This window comes from Pseudorasbora parva, chromosome 5 (assembly GCF_024679245.1).
Source record: "Pseudorasbora parva isolate DD20220531a chromosome 5, ASM2467924v1, whole genome shotgun sequence".
Taxonomy (NCBI): Eukaryota; Metazoa; Chordata; class Actinopteri; order Cypriniformes; family Gobionidae; genus Pseudorasbora; species Pseudorasbora parva.
In genome coordinates this window covers 5,014,101-5,032,238 of record NC_090176.1, presented here as the reverse complement: position 1 = coordinate 5,032,238, position 18,138 = coordinate 5,014,101, and the positions used below count along the sequence as shown (strand labels likewise).

General features: G+C 40.8%; 2 protein-coding genes across 2 annotated transcripts in view; both read right to left on the bottom strand.

The window, feature by feature from the left end:
• Nucleotides 1-1,594: 1,594 nt before the first annotated feature.
• Nucleotides 1,595-6,136, bottom strand: LOC137075813 (ribosome-binding protein 1-like). The gene is given in 3 exon segments (XM_067444766.1): nucleotides 1,595-2,032; nucleotides 2,035-2,625; nucleotides 6,053-6,136. Coding segments are annotated over 3 exon segments (1,113 nt in total).
• LOC137074977 (sacsin-like) overlaps nucleotides 5,330-18,138 on the bottom strand; it is a 43,293-nt gene continuing 30,484 nt past the window's right edge. Inside the window, exon 9 of the mRNA XM_067443090.1 lies at nucleotides 5,330-17,437. Coding sequence (XP_067299191.1) covers nucleotides 6,576-17,437 — 10,862 coding nt within the window. The 3' untranslated portion in view covers nucleotides 5,330-6,575. The remainder of the gene's footprint in view (nucleotides 17,438-18,138) is intronic.

Here is an 18,138-nt window from a genome sequence, read left to right as displayed (position 1 = left end):
TATATTAAGCCATACAAGTCTCAACACCAGGGGATCCCTTTAAACAGTCAGGTACGCCATATGCTGCATGCTCCTTCCCTTGCATTCACATTTGGCAATGAAATAGAGTACAAAGCTGCAAAATATGGACTGAGAAGAGCCATAACAGTGGCAAAGAGACAGTATAGAGAGAGGCTGGACAGTTTCTACTCTAATGCTGTCCCCTAGTAGGATGTGGCAAGATCTGCAGCACATCACAGACTACAGGACCACCATTAGTACTATCATACTATCAGTTCTGCAGACAGCCTGCCGGATGACCTAAACTCTTTTTTTGCCACTCAGCATTTTCACTGGCCACAATTTTGCCGTTTGGAAATTACATTATATAATTAAAGTTGACTTTGGCATGCTTAAATTACTTGATTTAGAGTCATTTTACTTGATTTTGAAGATTCAAAACCCTTTCAAACTTTCACATGCAGAGTGAGAGAGCCTACTCTAAGTTAAATTAAGCTTCACTACACTGAACTGAGCGCTCGGAAACGAACGTCATCTAGCGCCGAACCCGTCTTTTTGCACTCATTGCCAAAGGAGTCCATTGAAAGGCTCACGCGCATCTGTGCGCGTCTGCGCGAGGCAGAAAGGAACATAGAAAGTGAAGTAGGCCTATATCCGCGACTTGGCAGTTGTGTTTCTAATTTGAGCTTGATCTTCAGAAATGTAGTGCTGCTACTGCCCAACACTGACAAGAACTGATTGCCCGCTTGCCAGAGCTTCTGCACGCTTGTTGTATCATTCCGCCTACCCCGCCTTCACTTCTGCATGTTGATCTATAAAGAATTGTAATACAATTTTAATTTTGTGATACGACGGTCTTCACATTTCATTTGGCTGTAGGCTGAAATTATATTCAACCCGCCAAAGTGGCTAGTGGGAGTGACTGCCTTACCCGCCACAGCTGAAATCTACCCGCATTTGGCAGGCTGGCGGGTGTTAATGTCAAGCCCTGAAAATAATGATACATATATTGCTATTTATTGATTATAGCTCCGCTTTTAATACAGTAATTCCTCAAAAACTCACCCATAAACTGTCTTTACTTGAACTAGATCCCACCCTTTGTGACTGGCTCCTAGACTTCCTGACTGGTAGACCACAGTCTGTCCGGATTCGGAAACAGGACCTCTGCTACTATTATAACAAATACTATTTACACATTTACACATGACAGTGTCTATACCCAACAAGGACAACGCCATCTTAAAGTTCGCTGACGACACCGTAGTGATAGGACGCATCACTGCCGGGGATGAAGCAGCCTACAGGACGAAGGTGGCCAGTAACATGGTATGAAGACAACAATTTCATGCTCAACACAGACAAGACAATGGAGATGATCGTGGATATGAGGAAAAACATGAGAACTCTTCAGCCACTGCTTATCTCTGAGCTTGAAGTTGAGAGGGTGAGTAGTTTTAAATATTTGGGGTCCACATTAGTGAGGACCACACCTGGACAATACCAAACAGCTGGTTAAGAAGGGACAACAGCGGCTGTACTTCCTAAGAAGACTGAGGAAGTTTGGCATGACAACTAAGATCCTCAAAAACTTTTATAGTTGTGTGGTGGAGAGGGTCTTAACAAGCTGCATTACCGCGTGGTACGGAAACACGACTGTGATGGACCGAAAATGTCTGCAGCGAAGATCGTCAGTTCTACCCTCTGCACTGCTACCCTCGACACTTCTACCCTCTGCACTTCTACCCTCTGCACTTCTACCCTCTGCACTTCTACCCTCGGCACTTCTACCCTCTGCACTTCTACCCTCGACACTTCTACCCTCTGCACTTCTACCCTCGGCACTTCTACCCTCTGCACTTCTACCCTCGACACTTCTACCCTCTGCACTTCTACCCTCGACACTTCTACCCTCTGCACTTCTACCCTCGGCACTTCTACCCTCTGCACTTCTACCCTCGACACTTCTACCCTCTGCACTTCTACCCTCTGCACTGCTACCCTCTGCACTTCTACCCTCGGCACTTTTCCCCCTTTGGCACTTCTACCCTCTGCACTTCTACCCTCGGCACTTCTACCCTCTGCACTTCTACCCTCTGCACTTCTACCCTCTGCACTTCTACCCTCGGCACTTCTACCCTCTGCACTTCTACCCTCGGCACTTCTACCCTCTGCACTTCTACCCTCTGCACTTCTACCCTCGGCACTTCTACCCTCTGCACTTCTACCCTCTGCACTTCTACCCTCGGCACTTCTACCCTCTGCACTTCTACCCTCGGCACTTCTACCCTCTGCACTTCTACCCTCGGCACTTCTACCCTCGGCACTTCTACCCTCTGCACTTCTACCCTCTGCACTTCTACCCTCGGCACTTCTACCCTCGGCACTTCTACCCGCTGCACTTCTACCCTCTGCACTTCTACCCTCTGCACTTCTACCCTCGGCACTTCTACCCTCTGCACTTCTACCCTCGGCACTTCTACCCTCTGCACTTCTACCCTCTGCACTTCTACCCTCTGCACTTCTACCCTCTGCACTTCTACCCTCGGCACTTCTACCCTCTGCACTTCTACCCTCGGCACTTCTACCCTCTGCACTTCTACCCTCTACCGAACGGTTCTTGGTCTAATTAATTAGATTTGGGGAAAAAAAAGTGTGTGAAATAAAATATTATGCGTTCAACAAGGAAGCCCAATAACCAAAACGACGTAACAGGCAATGCCCCCGACACCAGAGAAAAAAACTAAAACGTTTTAGACTGCTCAGTCAGGTGCTCGCTTACTCAGTCCACGCTGAATGCTCATTGCAAAATGGCTATTGCGTTTAACAGACCAGAAATAGAAGATCCTCCAATAACCAACAGGTCTGGTGTTTGGGTGAACTTTGGATTCTCTGTAAGCTATGATTGTGTTGGCAAGAGTGATGGATAAAAAAAACAACGGTATGTCGAATTTGTTACATGATGGTACAGCAGCGGGAATAATTCATGTCATGTCAATCAACTCATTTACGCCGACAACAAGATGATAAAAAGAATAAACAGCCACAAACTATCCCACAAACTATTCCCGCATCATTTAGACAGACATTTCCAACTTATTCAAATGGCAAGACATTTATAGCCGCGGATATGAGACCTTACGCCCGTTTCACACAAACTCCGTCTGCAGTGCGTAGTCTATGCGGTGCGTATTTTTTCTGTACCCATGTTAACGGTTGCGGACTGAAAACGCAACATATGTGAAAGGACAACAGGGCGTGCGGCTCCTGCACCGCATACGCAGTGCAAAACGCACCGCATGGGCACTGCAGACGGAGTTTTAAGAACATGCTTAAAGTAATTGAGCCCCGTTACAATGTTCCTTCATGAGCCCATTTCAGCCAGTAATTCCTGGTTTGTACTAAAAAACAAAAGCCCAAATAGAAAACCAATTGGCCAAAGCAACAGCGGTTGCTCTGACAACAGACGGCTGGACGTCAAGGGCTGAACAAAGCTACCTGACTGTAACGGCACATTACATTATCGATGAATGGGAGCTGAACAGCCACGTTCTTCAGACATGCCCCCTTGAGAGTCAGACAAGTGAGGATTTGGCCGATGGGATGACAGAAGCAGTAGTGTGTGAAAAAAGTGTGGAGAGAGCTAATGTAAAGAGCTAATGTCTATTTCTGTAACTACATAGAAGATGGGTAATATAGCTCCATCTTTGTTCAATGCAAAAAAAAAAAATCATACTTTGTTAGTTTAAAAAAAAAAAAGGTAATTTATCTGCCAATTTTTTTCTTTTTGCTGTATCTAAAACGTACCGAACCGTACCAAACCGAACCGTGACACCAGTGTATCGTATCGAACCGAACCATGAATTTTGTGAACCGTTACACCCCTAATATATATATATATATAAAACATAATTTGTTTTTTATATTTTAATATTTTTACATTACACAGTCAATTCTTATTAACATAGTATTTTGTGTGTGTGTGTGTGTGTGTGTGTGTGTGTGTGTGTGTGTGTGTGTGTGTGTGTGTGTTTATTTATTTTTATACTTTCTATTTGTCTTGGCATTCATTGTAGACAGCAAAGAAATAATTTCATTGTTTCCTTACTGTGCATTTAACAATAAACGTTTTGAACTGAATTGAATTGGAAGTTTTATTTGGTTTGGTCTTTTAACATCAACACACAAATCTTTGATAAATGTTTTAACTGGAGACCGGATGGCAATAAGGATATGGATATCTGAGTCTTTGTTTTCGAGAAAGCAGTACTGAGGGTGTGCTGTGGATATGCTGCTCCATGAATTCACAAGCTTATGCATTCCCAGCTAGTGTTTCAACATGGGCCTTAAATATTTTCATAAGCCTGTGGATTGTTTGTAATTTGTGTTTCATTTTTTCCCTTATTGTTTCAATCATCTGTGCAGGATAGGAATCAGGGTAATAACAGTGAATAGATGAAGAGTCTTATTCAGGAAAGTCTCATTCTGAAAAATATTTCTGCTCAAATTTTCATTATTTACAACAGTTGTAATTTCAATTTTTTTTTTTATATGACCATTCACGACTAGTGTATCTTATATTCCTACACTGTAAAAAAAATATTTAGAAAAAAGTTACCTGGTTGCCTTAAAATTTTGAGTTCATTGAAATAAAATGTTTGAGTTAATACAATGAACATTTTTTGAGATTCGACAACCTTTATTAAAATATTAAAAGATTTTGTAAGCATATCGAGTAATTGTGTGTGTTTTATTACTGATGAAGCAGTGAAATTTTTTTTATCGATTTATCACATTTTTTATGTGGTTCAGATACAATAATATTTTGAGTTTCTATTTATTAAACAAATTTTCTTCATTGTATCAACTCAAATTTTTAATTTCAATAAACTCAAAATTTTAAGGCAACCAGGTTACTTACTTTTTTAAGTTAAACCAACAACTATCAACAAATACTTTTTACAGTGTACAGAAGGTGACATTTTTAGTTTCAGCCGCTTTCAGCCGCTTTCAATGTCTCCCCTTTGTGTAGGCTGTCTCTGAGCTTTAGCGCTGAGTATTGTGCTGATAAGCTTCTTTCTATGTTCTCATCAGCTTGCACCGGCATTCTGGACTCTGTTGCTCCTTTCAAGGCAAACGGAAAAAAGCTCATACTACACCATGGCTCAACGATGCAACACGCAAACTCAAACGTGCCTGTAGGCGGGCCGATGCTCACGGGCCGCGGGCATGCGGCGCAGGTAGGCTGAGATACCTGACAGCACGGGGGGGAGGAGGGGAGAGTTGTTTACTATACAACTTGTCTTCATAACGTAAAGGACAGGCGTTACACCTGCTGTAATTATGTACAGAACTTGTGTAATAAGTTATTACTGGGACACCAGAAACATATGAATACTTTTGGCATGGTTTTGCAGTGGCATGGAGGAAACCAGATGCTGCTCAAATCAAAGTTTCATTTCTTGATCAAACAGTAAGGGGAACAACACGAGTTCTATTCATGTAATATTTTATATTGCAATAGACTCAAGAAATGCTTTTGCTGCAAAGATTGTAAAGCACATACAGCATCTGTATCGCAGGATGATTGTGTGACTGTTGAGGTTCATTTTATTTGTGGTTCTGTCATTTAGTGAATCTCTGGTTCACACAGGTTTTGACTTCTGTTACTTTCTTAATAAAAACTATGCTTTTAAATGATTGACAATGACATTTTAATGCACATTTTGCTGACAGGTTTCTCCAAAGTAACTTACATTGCATTCAAGATATATATTTAATTCATGCTTACCCTGGGAATCAAACCCATGACATTGGCATTGCTCTACTGTTTGCTAAAAGAATTCCCAGTATACAATAATATAAATGCTAAATATGCTATAATAGTAAGCAAGAAGAGAACCAGACTTATTAGGGTGCTTTCACACCTGCCTCATTTAGTTCGGTTGAATCGTACTAGAGTTGGTTTCCCTCTTTGGTGCGGTTCGTTTGGTCAGGTCTGAAAGCAACAATCGCACTCGGTGCGCACCAAAAGCGGACCAAACAAGCGTACCTGGTCTCGGTACGTTTTCAAACGAACTCTGGAGCGGTTCGTTTGTGGTGAGAACGTTGTTTTCACGTCGCATCCACGCTTCATTATAGAAATATATTTGCATACTGTGGTAAATGCACACAGTGTAGTAGATTATGGCCAGGGACAAAACCAGCCCACAGTCGTCTCTCCATAGTGTTATTATAGTTTGCTGGCTTTTCCTCTTCTGTTGGAATTTTCCCACACGTAAAGTCCGACCAATTGAAAAGCAGTTTAGGAAATACACCATGGCCAATGTTCCTTTCAACTGGTTCGGACCAAAGCAATCAGTGTGGTGTGAAAAGGAACCAAAAAAAGCTGAAAAAAGCAACAATGTATAATTGTTTGCCCTTGGTTCGGACCAAATGAACCGAACTAGAGATGTGAAAGCACCCTTAATCATCATAACAGGATTACAAATAGATAATAATTTCCAGTATTTACAGGAGCAGTACTAAATAGATTAAAAATATTGTTACTTGAAACTCAGTAGTTTCAAGCCATTTCAAGAAATGTATTCTTCTATTTTTTCTAAAAGCTTTGATGCAATATCCAGTGCCCGCCTAGCATTATCAACGCTGAACTGCTTGTTTGGAATGTGAGGAAATTGGTGACAGTTTGGATACTGAGTTTTTTTGCCATCCACACCAAGTTCAGTCAGTTGCTTCACAGTGTTGGGTAAAGTAGTCAACTGTGAGCTGTAATGGGACACCCGCTGAGCAAGGCTAGATATTGAGCAGTTGTTGGGATACTCTCCACTTCTCCTGTACATTGCTGCTATCAGGGCTTTTTCCACAGCCTGATGAACCTTGAACAGACACCACTCTGAGTAATCTCCTCCAGTGTCATTGTGAGCTGCTCTGATGTCACATTGAGCCTGTTCATACCAGCGTTTGGCCTCTCCTCTGTTTGGCTTTGGTGTTTCTTTGTGGTATGACCAAAAGTTGTAGTGGCTTCTAGAGTAGTTCTGATTGAACCTCTCGCGTCCCCTCCTGTGGCTTCGAGCCTCTGTGTTCCACGTGTCATAGAAATCCCGAAAGTCTGTCCAGCTTGAGGATGTTTTTTGTGCAGTTTTTCCTTGCTGTAGTTCCTCAATTCTGTTTTGCAGGTATTTAAATGCCTCATTGGCAAGTTCCTCATTCCCTGGGTTTTTGTCTGGATGCCACCGGAGGTAAAGACGTTTAAGGGCTTTCTGTTTGTCCTCACTTGACATATTCCAGATTTCATTTAAGCTTTGGTCAATTTCCCTTTTGATCTCTTCAAATGTCTCTGGAAAAACTCTTTTAGGTGGAGGTCCGGATGTCAAAAGACATTCTACATCTGTGCAAGTGGACCCTGTTGACACAGTTGCCTTTTTTTCTCGTTTAAATTGGTAAAGGTTAAGAGAGCTTACTTCAATGAAGTCATCACTGCCAACTTGTATTTTATATCTGGCAGGAAATTGTCTCATTTGTCCCAGTGGATCATCCAGACGGTTGATAACAAGGGCATAGAAATATTCACCAGATTCGTCCTTACTGAAGCCAACATACTCTCCACTTTCAAAGTTGTTGAGGAAGTTCATATCAAGGCAGTCCTGCCATTCTTCAGGTATACGGCATCCAGGTTTCGGTAAGGCATTGTGTCCTTCCTCCTTGTGGCCACTGTTATGAATGCCATGATTTGCCAAGGTTTTCTCAACATCCTCCATATTATCAGACAGCAGAAGCTGCTGAAGGACTAGATAGCTTGAGGTGGTCAGACAGTTCTTTAGAAGAGCATTGATTTCTTTAGTAAGACACATATTAACTTCACTTACTACTTTAAGGGCCATGTCATCATTGTGTTTTAAGTAGAAACTGCACCCATCCAGCTGTTTTTTCACATAAACACCTGTTTCAGCCTTACTACCTTCAAGTGGCTCATGGTTTAACAGAAGTTCAGTTTGAAGAGTTTTGCAACAGATAATTTGAATCTTAGAAAATATTTCTTCACACTTTCTTGCAGCTTCAGATTGTGAAACCACACCTTTGCTGTCTTCTCTGATGAGACAGACTAGTCCATGAAGAAATGCAGCAGATGACAAGTGTTTGTCAAACCAGCCACTAAATTCACATTGCCTTTCATCACAATATTGGACACTTGCTCCATCCAGATTTTCAGAAATTACATCCGAGAGAAATTTGGGTCGAACTGGCTGGGGAAGGAACTGCAACAATGTTTGATGTTCATAGTGATCATTTTCAAGGTGACAGTGTTTTAATTTTTCCAGCAGTTTCAGCTTGGTTTCCAAAGGACCCTCGAGTCTTGTGGGCTGGAAGACGGTGTCATTGAAAAACAAAGTGTTGGATTCATGGAGTCTTCCATCTGTTGATGGAAGATAAAGTGGATTGTTTGGGAAAGAGGTTTTGTTCTGTTCCTCTTTCAGCAGGCAAAACAGCTGTTGTACAACACGCTTCACAGCTTTCTGCTGATTTGCCTGAAGGCTGTCTTTGTCAGAACTATTACAATAGATTTCTTGAAGAACAGCGATATATTGATTGACGGTGGGCCTCTCCTTTACACCAATCTTCTTGAAGAAATCTTCAAATTTTATATAATTTGAGGGAATGCGGTACAAATAAGGCCTAAACTCAAGATCGTCATGTAGCACAAGTGCTGTCTGTTTGGCCCTCACAAGTTGTGTCCTGTTTTCCACCAAGATAATGGGGAGGTCAGAGAACTGAGAGGACTCAAAATTTATTGACTGCAGGTATGCGTATGATTTGCCAAACACTGTTTCTCTTGTTTCCAACAATGCGTCAGTGTGACACTGACACGTACAGATGTTTTTCAGATTAGCAGCTATTTTTCCAGGGGGTGGCGTCTCCAAGGCTCCGGCATCCGTCATTTTCTTTATGAGATGTGGAGAGCAGAATTCTGAGGGTAGGATTGGCATAGATGTCCATATTAGATAATGGTGATCACGGTCTCTGTCAATCAATGATCCACTGATTGCAACAACCTCCCTCTCTTGAGAAAAGGCCTTGTGATAATCACAAAGTGTTTGCTGAATTTGTACTGGGAAAATGAATTTAATATCAGCAACTCTGTTCAGTAAATTTGAGTTTTTGTCTTTACCCTTAGACAAAATAATGTTGAGCAAAAGGTTTGATCTTTTCTTAAGAACATCTAGAGGAGTGTTGCCTCTAGTTTCAGATTCAATTTGTTTTGCAAACTGAACAATTTCCTCATCAGACACTTCATGTTTCAATCCGAGGTCCTTTAAGAGACGATGTGCTTCAGTATGTTTCCAACGTGGTAAACGTTGGAAATTGTCCCAAAACATTTCTGGCACAAATCTCTCTCTTGGAAGCATTGCACTGTAAAGGGGTACACTGTCATCATAGAAGTATGAAGCCACCTGAAGAGAGCCATGGATGTCTCGAATAAATCTGACATCTCTCAATGCAGAGGCAATCCTGGGGTCCACTGGTCCAAGTTCCACTAACAACTGAATAAAATCAAGAAGCTTGGCCTCTTTCATCTTGTGCACAGAAGGAAGAATAAACTGTACACTGAACTCCAAATCACCTAAAATCTTAATGTCTAGATGTTTTGCCAATTCTTGGTTCGCCCAGGTGTGCTTGAGGAAAATACTGTCACATCCTTCGACCTGGTACAAGTTTGGAAAATCAATGTAATGCACAGAATTCAAGATAAATACCATTCTGTGTGAATCAATCCTTTCCCGTTTTCCCGTTATTGACTCAAACAGGGGCAAAGACTTGAGCATACACACATGTTGACTCTTGTTATTGGAGTCTCTGATCCCTTGTTGTAAGAAGCGTTGAAGATCTTCACATTTATCTTCAGACAGCTCCTCAAACTGGGAATGAGGTACATGATAAACCTCTTCTAAAACAGCACTGCTGTCATCTATTTGCAGGAGCTCTGGATATATATACTTGAGACGGAACTCAGGTCTGAGATCACTGAAAAAGATGAAGTCTAATTCCATGAACCCTAGTTTTATGAGAATGGATGCTATGTTTTTATTTTGCCTCTGAATCACTTTTGATACGTTCCCCATTGTTTGTAAGAAATGTGTGTTATTTTGACTGGGGCAAATGACTGGTAAGATAGGACTGTTGTCGAAGTGTTTCTTTATCTCACTGAAGACAATCAGACTTTCATTTTGGTAGTATTTATCTTGATCCTCAAAGAATTTCCATAATGTTTTCAACCATTTGATTGTCTCTGACTCTGGTTTGTAAAGTTGACACCTTTGATCAGGTAATGACTGACTGAGCAATTGAGCAAGTTCTGGTTTCAAATACGATGCCGCTATGTCAATTGTTAAGTCCTTAATAAACTTTCCCTCACGCAGAATTTTGACATGATTTTTATTGACTTCACTGTCTGCAAACATTTCCCGATGTCCTTGGAAAAGACTGCTAAATCTTGAAATCAGCTTTGGGGATTCAGAGTCAAAGACTCTCAACATCTGATCTTCTGTGAGGAGAAGAGGCAGCCCATTGAGGTCATCAGCATTTTTCTCATTTTCATTTGTCAAGCAGAAGCTCAGAAGTTTTGAACATCTTTTTTCATTTTTGATCAAGGTTTGGTTTATGGGCAAAGGCAAACCACTACTTGTCTGGGAAGGATCATTCAGAGATCTTTGCTTCAAGAAGTTCATCACTGTTGAATCACTGACTTCTGTCACATTCACACCAGCTGATTTAAAGTTGTCTTTAATTTCATGCATTTTAAAAGAGGCTGGCACTAATTTCATCCCAATGTTATCTAAAATGTCAAAAGTGCCATCTTTGTCATCACTTGTGAAATAAGGACAATTTTCTGAATGTGGTTGAGATGCACTGCACCAGGTGACTGTATATTTTTGTTGTGAGTGGTGTGATGACTCAACAGAAACAGCATGTACAGTGGGTATGACAGGAAGATCACGTTGGCTGATTGATCTATAGACCTCATGGATCATCTCATGCCAGACTTTGTCTACTCCCTGAGAAAAGCATGGAAAGTAATTAAGGCAAGACGACTCCAGCTGTGACTTGAGGAATACAAGAGCTGTAGGTGTATCCTTCTTTATGACTGAGCAGAGACGTAACAGGAGATCAGCATAGAGTGGTGAAATGATGTTTACTTTCAGTGACTGGTTCCACTCTGTCTTCAGACTATCACCATCCTCTTTCCACAAGTCCCTTCTAGAAGAATCTACTTCAAAATTTGCATTCACATGAACTGGTAAACCAGTTGCTCCAGGTAAAGGCAAAGAACAAAATGCCCTGCCAGTAAACGTGGAGTTAAATGAGCTGCTCCAACATGCAGCCAAAGCAGCTTGAGGAACTTTAAAATGATCTTGCTTGTCTTTTTGCTCATAACTTTGTTTTGAATACCCGAAGCCCTCTGCAATGACCCACTGACTTTGTTTATTTCCTGATGAGATTTGCATGCCATAGATGGTTTGGCAGGGTTCTGCTGTTCCTGACATGAGGGATTCTCGAACATGTCTGTGAAAGTTTTCCTTGCTTACCATACTCTTCTCTGTGTGTTTCTTTTCAATGAGGAAAGATTTTTTTCTTCCCTTTCCATCTTCACTGATCTCCAAGAATTGTATTTTTGTGATGTGTTTCAAGAAGAGAATTAGTCCTTCAGGATCTTCAGTCAAGGCAGAGTAAAGTTCCTCCATATCATGTTCAGTGACTGTATGTTTAGATATGTCAGATTTTTCTGCCATTTTCTCTGTCCTGAGAGGGAGCCTGAACATGGTTCCAGAATTGAGCGCAAACATTTCTGGAAGAAAAGTATGATAAACATCTTCAAAAGATTTCTTTATTTCATCATCAATGGAAAACATGCAGCCTGGGGACTGCTTTGTAATACCTTCCACATACTTTAGATTTGGATCAGAAATGCAGAGCCATTTGTCACCAGTCAGGATAGATGGACAATCAGTCAGATGATAAACAGAATTAAAGCCAAGTCCATATTTTCCAGTTCTTCCCAAAGTGCCATGTTTTCCTCCTTCCCCCAGCTGCTGAATACCTTTCAGATCATCATCAGAAAATGTTCTGTTGTTGTACACACAAAGAGCTGGTCCTTGAACCAATTCCCATCTCTTTCCAAATATCCTTTTTGTTTTATGTTTTCTTTTGTCCCACACAAAGTGAATTTCTGTTGCCTGTGCATCATCAGCATTTTGAATGAGCTCCTTCAAAATATCCTTTTTAGATGGATATGCATCAATTATATTTTTTATTCGGACAGTTAGTTTCTCAGTTTGTCCAAATTCTTTAGCATGAAGGGAAAATCCACGAACTAAATGATTCTTCAGAGTATGGTGTCGTGTCGTCATTACACCAAAATGACAGGCCACAGACCGAGGTATCAGATGATGGGCGAGCTTGACACCAGCTGAGACAGGCATCCATGGGCTGTCGTTAAATCTCAGGTCTTTAGAAGACGTCAACACACCTCTCTCATCAGGAATGAGACAGTTATTGAGCTTTTCATCTTTTATTTTGTATAGCCCATTCATGAGTATTGTGACACACTTATGGAGGTCTGATATGGAAAGAGGGTCAGATCCATATACATCCTTAATTTCATTAAGTGCAGCAACAAATTGCTCTTTTGTGAATTGATTGTTGACACCAAGGCAGTCCCAGAGCCTATAGAATTTGGAGAAGATGTTTGGAAGCACATAGAGATATGGTTTTTCCTCAAATTCTTCACTTCTGGCAACTGACCTCACATTCACAAAGTGGTCCTCAATAAAAATTAATGGAAATGATTTTGCATGGTCAATAATGGGATTGGGATCTTTCTGTTCCAACAAGTAATTGTTGAGATATTCATAGCAAGAGAGGGCAATGTTAAAGAGAGCCGTCTTTTCAAATGTATTGCAGTGTTGGTGTGCTTTTAACAGCTGCTGAAGAACTGTCTCAACTGGTGGATTTGTCAATATTCTCAATTTTTGGAGAACTGGATCGTAATTGTGTATTTGAAGGTTTGAATGATCAACTGTGAATTCTGTCATGCTTACTAAATTGTGACAACTGTCATTGTAAACTTCCGAGGGTTTTTTAAGAATGGTGGCATTCTTGTTTTGTTGAACAAAAGGAACTATGGCGGGAAGGAATGGTATTTGAGACAGTGTGTTCCAGTGCAGAGAATTCACATCTTCTGAGGAGTCTTTTATTGACTCCACAAGGCACTGAAGATATTTGTGACATTTAGATTTATCCTGTTGCCAAACACTGGATATCTTCCCTGCTCTTTCTATGATGTCCTCTAATGGGAGGAAGTCACTCAGCATTCCCAAATCTGAAAGTCGTTGAATCCTTTTTGGTGAAAGAAAGTCATTTTCTGTTCCTTCAAGAAAGCGTCCTTCCTTAAGTTCGTACAAACAAGCCATTTTGCCAGAAGGATTCACAAGTCGCTTGATAAATTGAAGCTTCTTACAACTCTGTGTTGGAATGCAAGGGTAACTTTTCAGTAGGTCATCAACAGCTGGATCATTCAAGTCAATGGCATTCAGCACAAGAGTATTTCTGCTGTGTTTGTCCACAGAACACAAGTTCTCAAAAACAATGTTGTAAAACTCAGGCCAGTTGATTGTTCTCTTTTTGATCTCAAGCTTGAAGCCACAATGGATGAAACTTTGCCTTACCCATGATGGGAGAGAAACAACACAAGAATATGAAGCTCCCAAGCTCAAGAACATTTTCATGGCAATGTCTACAACTGCTTGGTTCTCATCTATTTTTGGACTCAGAAATCTTACTTGGTCCATAGAACACCAATTATGTCCATTGCTGAAAATCTCCATAGGTTTACCATTGGCATTCTGCACAACTGCTGAGTAGAAAGACTCAACCATGGGTAAAAATGCTTTGCTTACTGTTTGTGTGTTAGGCCAGAATGTATGGAAGCAATAGTTCTGGATATGTCCATTTTGGGCCATTTTCTTCAGCTCAAGCAGTATAGTAATGTAGGCAGAGGTTATAGCATCTTTCAGTAAAGCCTTGTTCCACTCAGACTTCACTCCTTTTTCCCATAGACCTTTCCTATTTGATGTGACTGCAAAAGTTCCATTGACATGGACTGGAAGACCGGTCTCAATTGCGAGAGGAAGAAAGCAAAAGGCCTGGCCAAAGATGCTTTCATCAGGGGACCACGTATTGGTTGTTGCCTCTCTTTGCAAAGGTACAGCTATACTTCCCATTGGAAATGAAAACACATGATCTTGTTCGTTTCTTCTCTGGAACATTTGCAAAGACTCCTGCGTCCCACAACACGAGTACAAAAGCCAGTACTGTGTGATGAATTCCTCTGAACGTTCCTGAACTACTTTAACGATGTGTGCTTCGTTGACATCAATGTTGTGGCATTTGATATCACTATTTCTGAAGGTGTTTTTGATCTCTTGGAGAAATGTGTCATTCGAAACAGGAAATGAATTAATGACTTCTCTGGATATTTTGAGAGGAGTCTGAATCTGATTTATCCATGAAGTTGTCAATGTGTTTTCAGGGACAATTTGAAGGGACATAGATGTAATGTTCTTTAGAAATAAAAGGTGTGTGTGTGAGTTGTCAGTCAAATGATTTTTAAAACTCATAATGCGCTTTTCATCATATACTTTTGAACTGATCTCTGACATGTTGGCTTCCTCCAACGTACGAAATGGTAGTTTGATCAAGGTGCCATTGTACGCTTTCTTGCTGTTTTGCACTGACAGATCACAATCAAAAATCCCTTCATAAGATTTAAACTGTCCAGGAAATCGTTTGTTCAGCCGTTCCTGGAATAGATCAAGTCTAATTCCTGGGTTTCCTTTGCTGAGTATGTGCTTTTTTAAATGGGTGACATTTGGATCAAGAATGAGAAGGCTCTTCCCACTCAAAATCGAGGGAATATCAGTCACGTGGTACACAGCATTAAATCCAAGCCCAAACTTTCCAATCATCTCAACTTTGTTTTCCTTTGATGCTGATCCCACTTTGACAATGTTTCTCCAGTCTTCTTCTGAAAAAAGCTCATTGTTGAAGATCCAAAGGCATGGTCCATTGCAGAGAGCCATTCCATCATCAAAGAGGGTTTCAGGGGGGTCTTTGTGTTTTCTGAAGTCAAGGAGGAATTTACACGTGGTTGCCCCAGCATCCTCAGCATTTTGTAGGAGTTCTTTGAAAATGTCACTTTCTTCATCATACTCTTTAAGAATGTTTTTAATTCTTTGAGTAATTGGTTCAGATTGCCCACACTGTTCTATACCAAATGACTCTTGCTCTGCTTGTATGAGCTGTGGCTTTAAGATGCGAGTACTTAATAATGGGATGTTCAACCATCTTGCAGTGATGGGTAGAACTTCTTCATGAATGACATAGAACTCTTCATTGTCCTGTTTCAGGTCATCAAGTCCTTCTGCACTGATGTCACAAAAGACTGTTTTGGACAATGACTGCAAAGTAAAGTTTTTATCTTGTGACATAACAGGCACAGGGGTACTGTCCTTTAAAAGCTTCTCATTCTTACGCATCCAGTCAAGAATGGCAATTGATACTTTAAGTTCTGTCAAGTCTCCATGAGGAGGACACCTGCAGTCAATTCTTTGTTTTATGTCATGGAGTATCTCTTCAATCTCCTCATTGGTCAATGTTTTCCTCACACCAAATTCTGTTAGCAGTGTTTTATATTTCAAGAATTCTGCTGGCACATTCTTGATGTAGGGGCTTAGATCCAGTTCAGATGGATAGGCTAAAACTATATCTCCTGGACAGACAAACTCACTTTTATTCCATATCCAGGGGATGCTTTTTGTGCCCTTCAAATCTGTGAAATTTCTCATGTTGTCTTGTATGAATGTGTAAATACTGTTCAGCTCGATTTTAAACTGAAATTCTGAATTTGGGTTGACCATTGATCTCAGTGCAGAGAGGTTCTCCAAAACTTTTTCAGCAGGAGGGGGTTCATGAAGTCCAAGATTTTTGCAGACATGTCCTTTTAGCTCAGAGGTAAGGGGCATTACATATCCAACAATTAAAGAATACTTGGAATCCCTTATTTCAGCTGGCTTATACAGACCCCTCTTAAGATTTCTACAAATGCTTCCATTCATGAACTTTGGATTTTCACAGGGCACCCACTGCCTTTGTTTCAGCTCTTCCACCTGCGCCTTAGTGAATTTGGAAAGTAAATCATTCTTATTCAGGACTCTAACAAGAGTATGTGCTTTTTTGAACGCCTTATCTGGTGAGTGGACACAAATCTTTTCAATTTGATTTAAGACTTGGAGTATGTTTTCTGTTGATATTTCATTTTGTTCTGTCTTTAGGCCAAGGCGTTGCAAACTCTGAAGCATTTCCTGAGTCTTTGTGTAAGTTTGTGGGGGAAAGAAATCTGCCTCGAAAAGGTCCTGAAATGTCCTGTTACCCGGATCAAACACGTCTGAAGCTTGTTTGTGTTCTCCATGAGTTGTCTTAATGAAATTGAGACGTTTGGTTTTCGCAAGAAGCTGCTGACTTTGTGAGAGTAGAATGCTACCATTATTCAATATCCAGGTCATTATTGTCTGTTCTTCAGCTTTTTGGAAAGAGGCTGCCTCAATGCAGTCAATCAAATGAACAGCCACCTTAGCTGCATCCAAGAGCTCAATATTCAGAAGAGTCAAAAGTCTGCGATCAGCTTCATTTGCACACTGTACAATGTTCTCAGGCATGGGCAGATCCTTTGGAATGGCTGGATTGGTGATTGAAACAAATGCTTGCTTTAATTGAACTGCAACATATTTCCCAGACATTGTTGTGAACATTGGCAACATGGAAAGCAAGTCCTTTTCAGCATTTGAGAGAGAACCTAAAGAAGAGAGGTACACTTTCAACTCATCTTTTTCCTGTGATGAAGCAGAGGCGATGCCTTTGATGACCTGATCTCTGTGTGAGTTCACAAAGACTTGTAGAACACTTCTTGGTGAAGCTGGAAGAACATACCTCTCAATGTCATGATGTCTAAGACACTCATCTCTTTTTATGACTGTACACCCCACCATCCTTAACACTTTCTGAACATGATCTGACAAGCTAGACGCTGTGCTACTCTGAAAGATCAAAGTTGTGTTTCTCTGCAACCTTGCTAACAATATAGAATTGCCTGAACTCTGTAGTGGTTCCAGTGGTATTAAAGGCATGTCAATAAAGTCATTTAACTCAAAGCATTCAGAGCTAAGAAACTTCCAGAATTCAGCCAGCCAGCTCTTTGGTGGATGATGATCTTCTGCTGTTTTCCATGTAAGATGACCTTGGTTCACCTTCCAGTCCATGGGTAAGTGCTTCTTGGTGAGTGCAACAACATGCTTTGCATCTAAATTGATTATGTTGTATATGCCTGAAAGAATCGTGAGACCAAATTGTACAAATATGTATGATATGGTAATTTCATATTATTATAAGAATTCACAATGAAATATAGGGAACAGTTTTCTTACTCATTGTCGCTAGATTCCTTATGTAGTAGTAGGGGGTTTTACGATTTATTTATTTTCTTCCGCGTTCATTATCCTTTATATGAGACTGGGTGCGCATGATAATTAGGGCCAGTGTATTTAAATGTGTAGACAGGAAACCTTCGAACGTAGATTGTCATACCCGCCCCTCTTCCGGTTATCGGTGTCACTAGAGTGGAGGTAGGTGACGGAGGTGATGTACGGCTCTGCGTGGTTGTAAAGTTGTTAAAGTATGTTTCCTTGTCTCTGAAGTGATCGCTGTAGTCGTCTCAGTGACGTGCCCTGGGAGTTGCGTTAAGCGCTCATTGAAAGCTTTAAGGTACGTCGGCGATCACCGTTGTGGTGCGGGTTTTTTTATTGTTAGTTGGGTTTAATGGGGGTTATTGTGTGTTTTTAACAGGACATTCGCGAGTGTATCCTGACATCAGGGGTATGTATGAACTAGTGAATGCTCGTATTACAGAAGTAAATTTGATTGACTTGGAGTAAATCTTTGCTTGATGGTTATGTTTTGTTTTGCAGTCTCATGTGTACCACGTGATAATAAACCCAGGTCGTGCTGCTGTTTTTCGTGATTAGATGT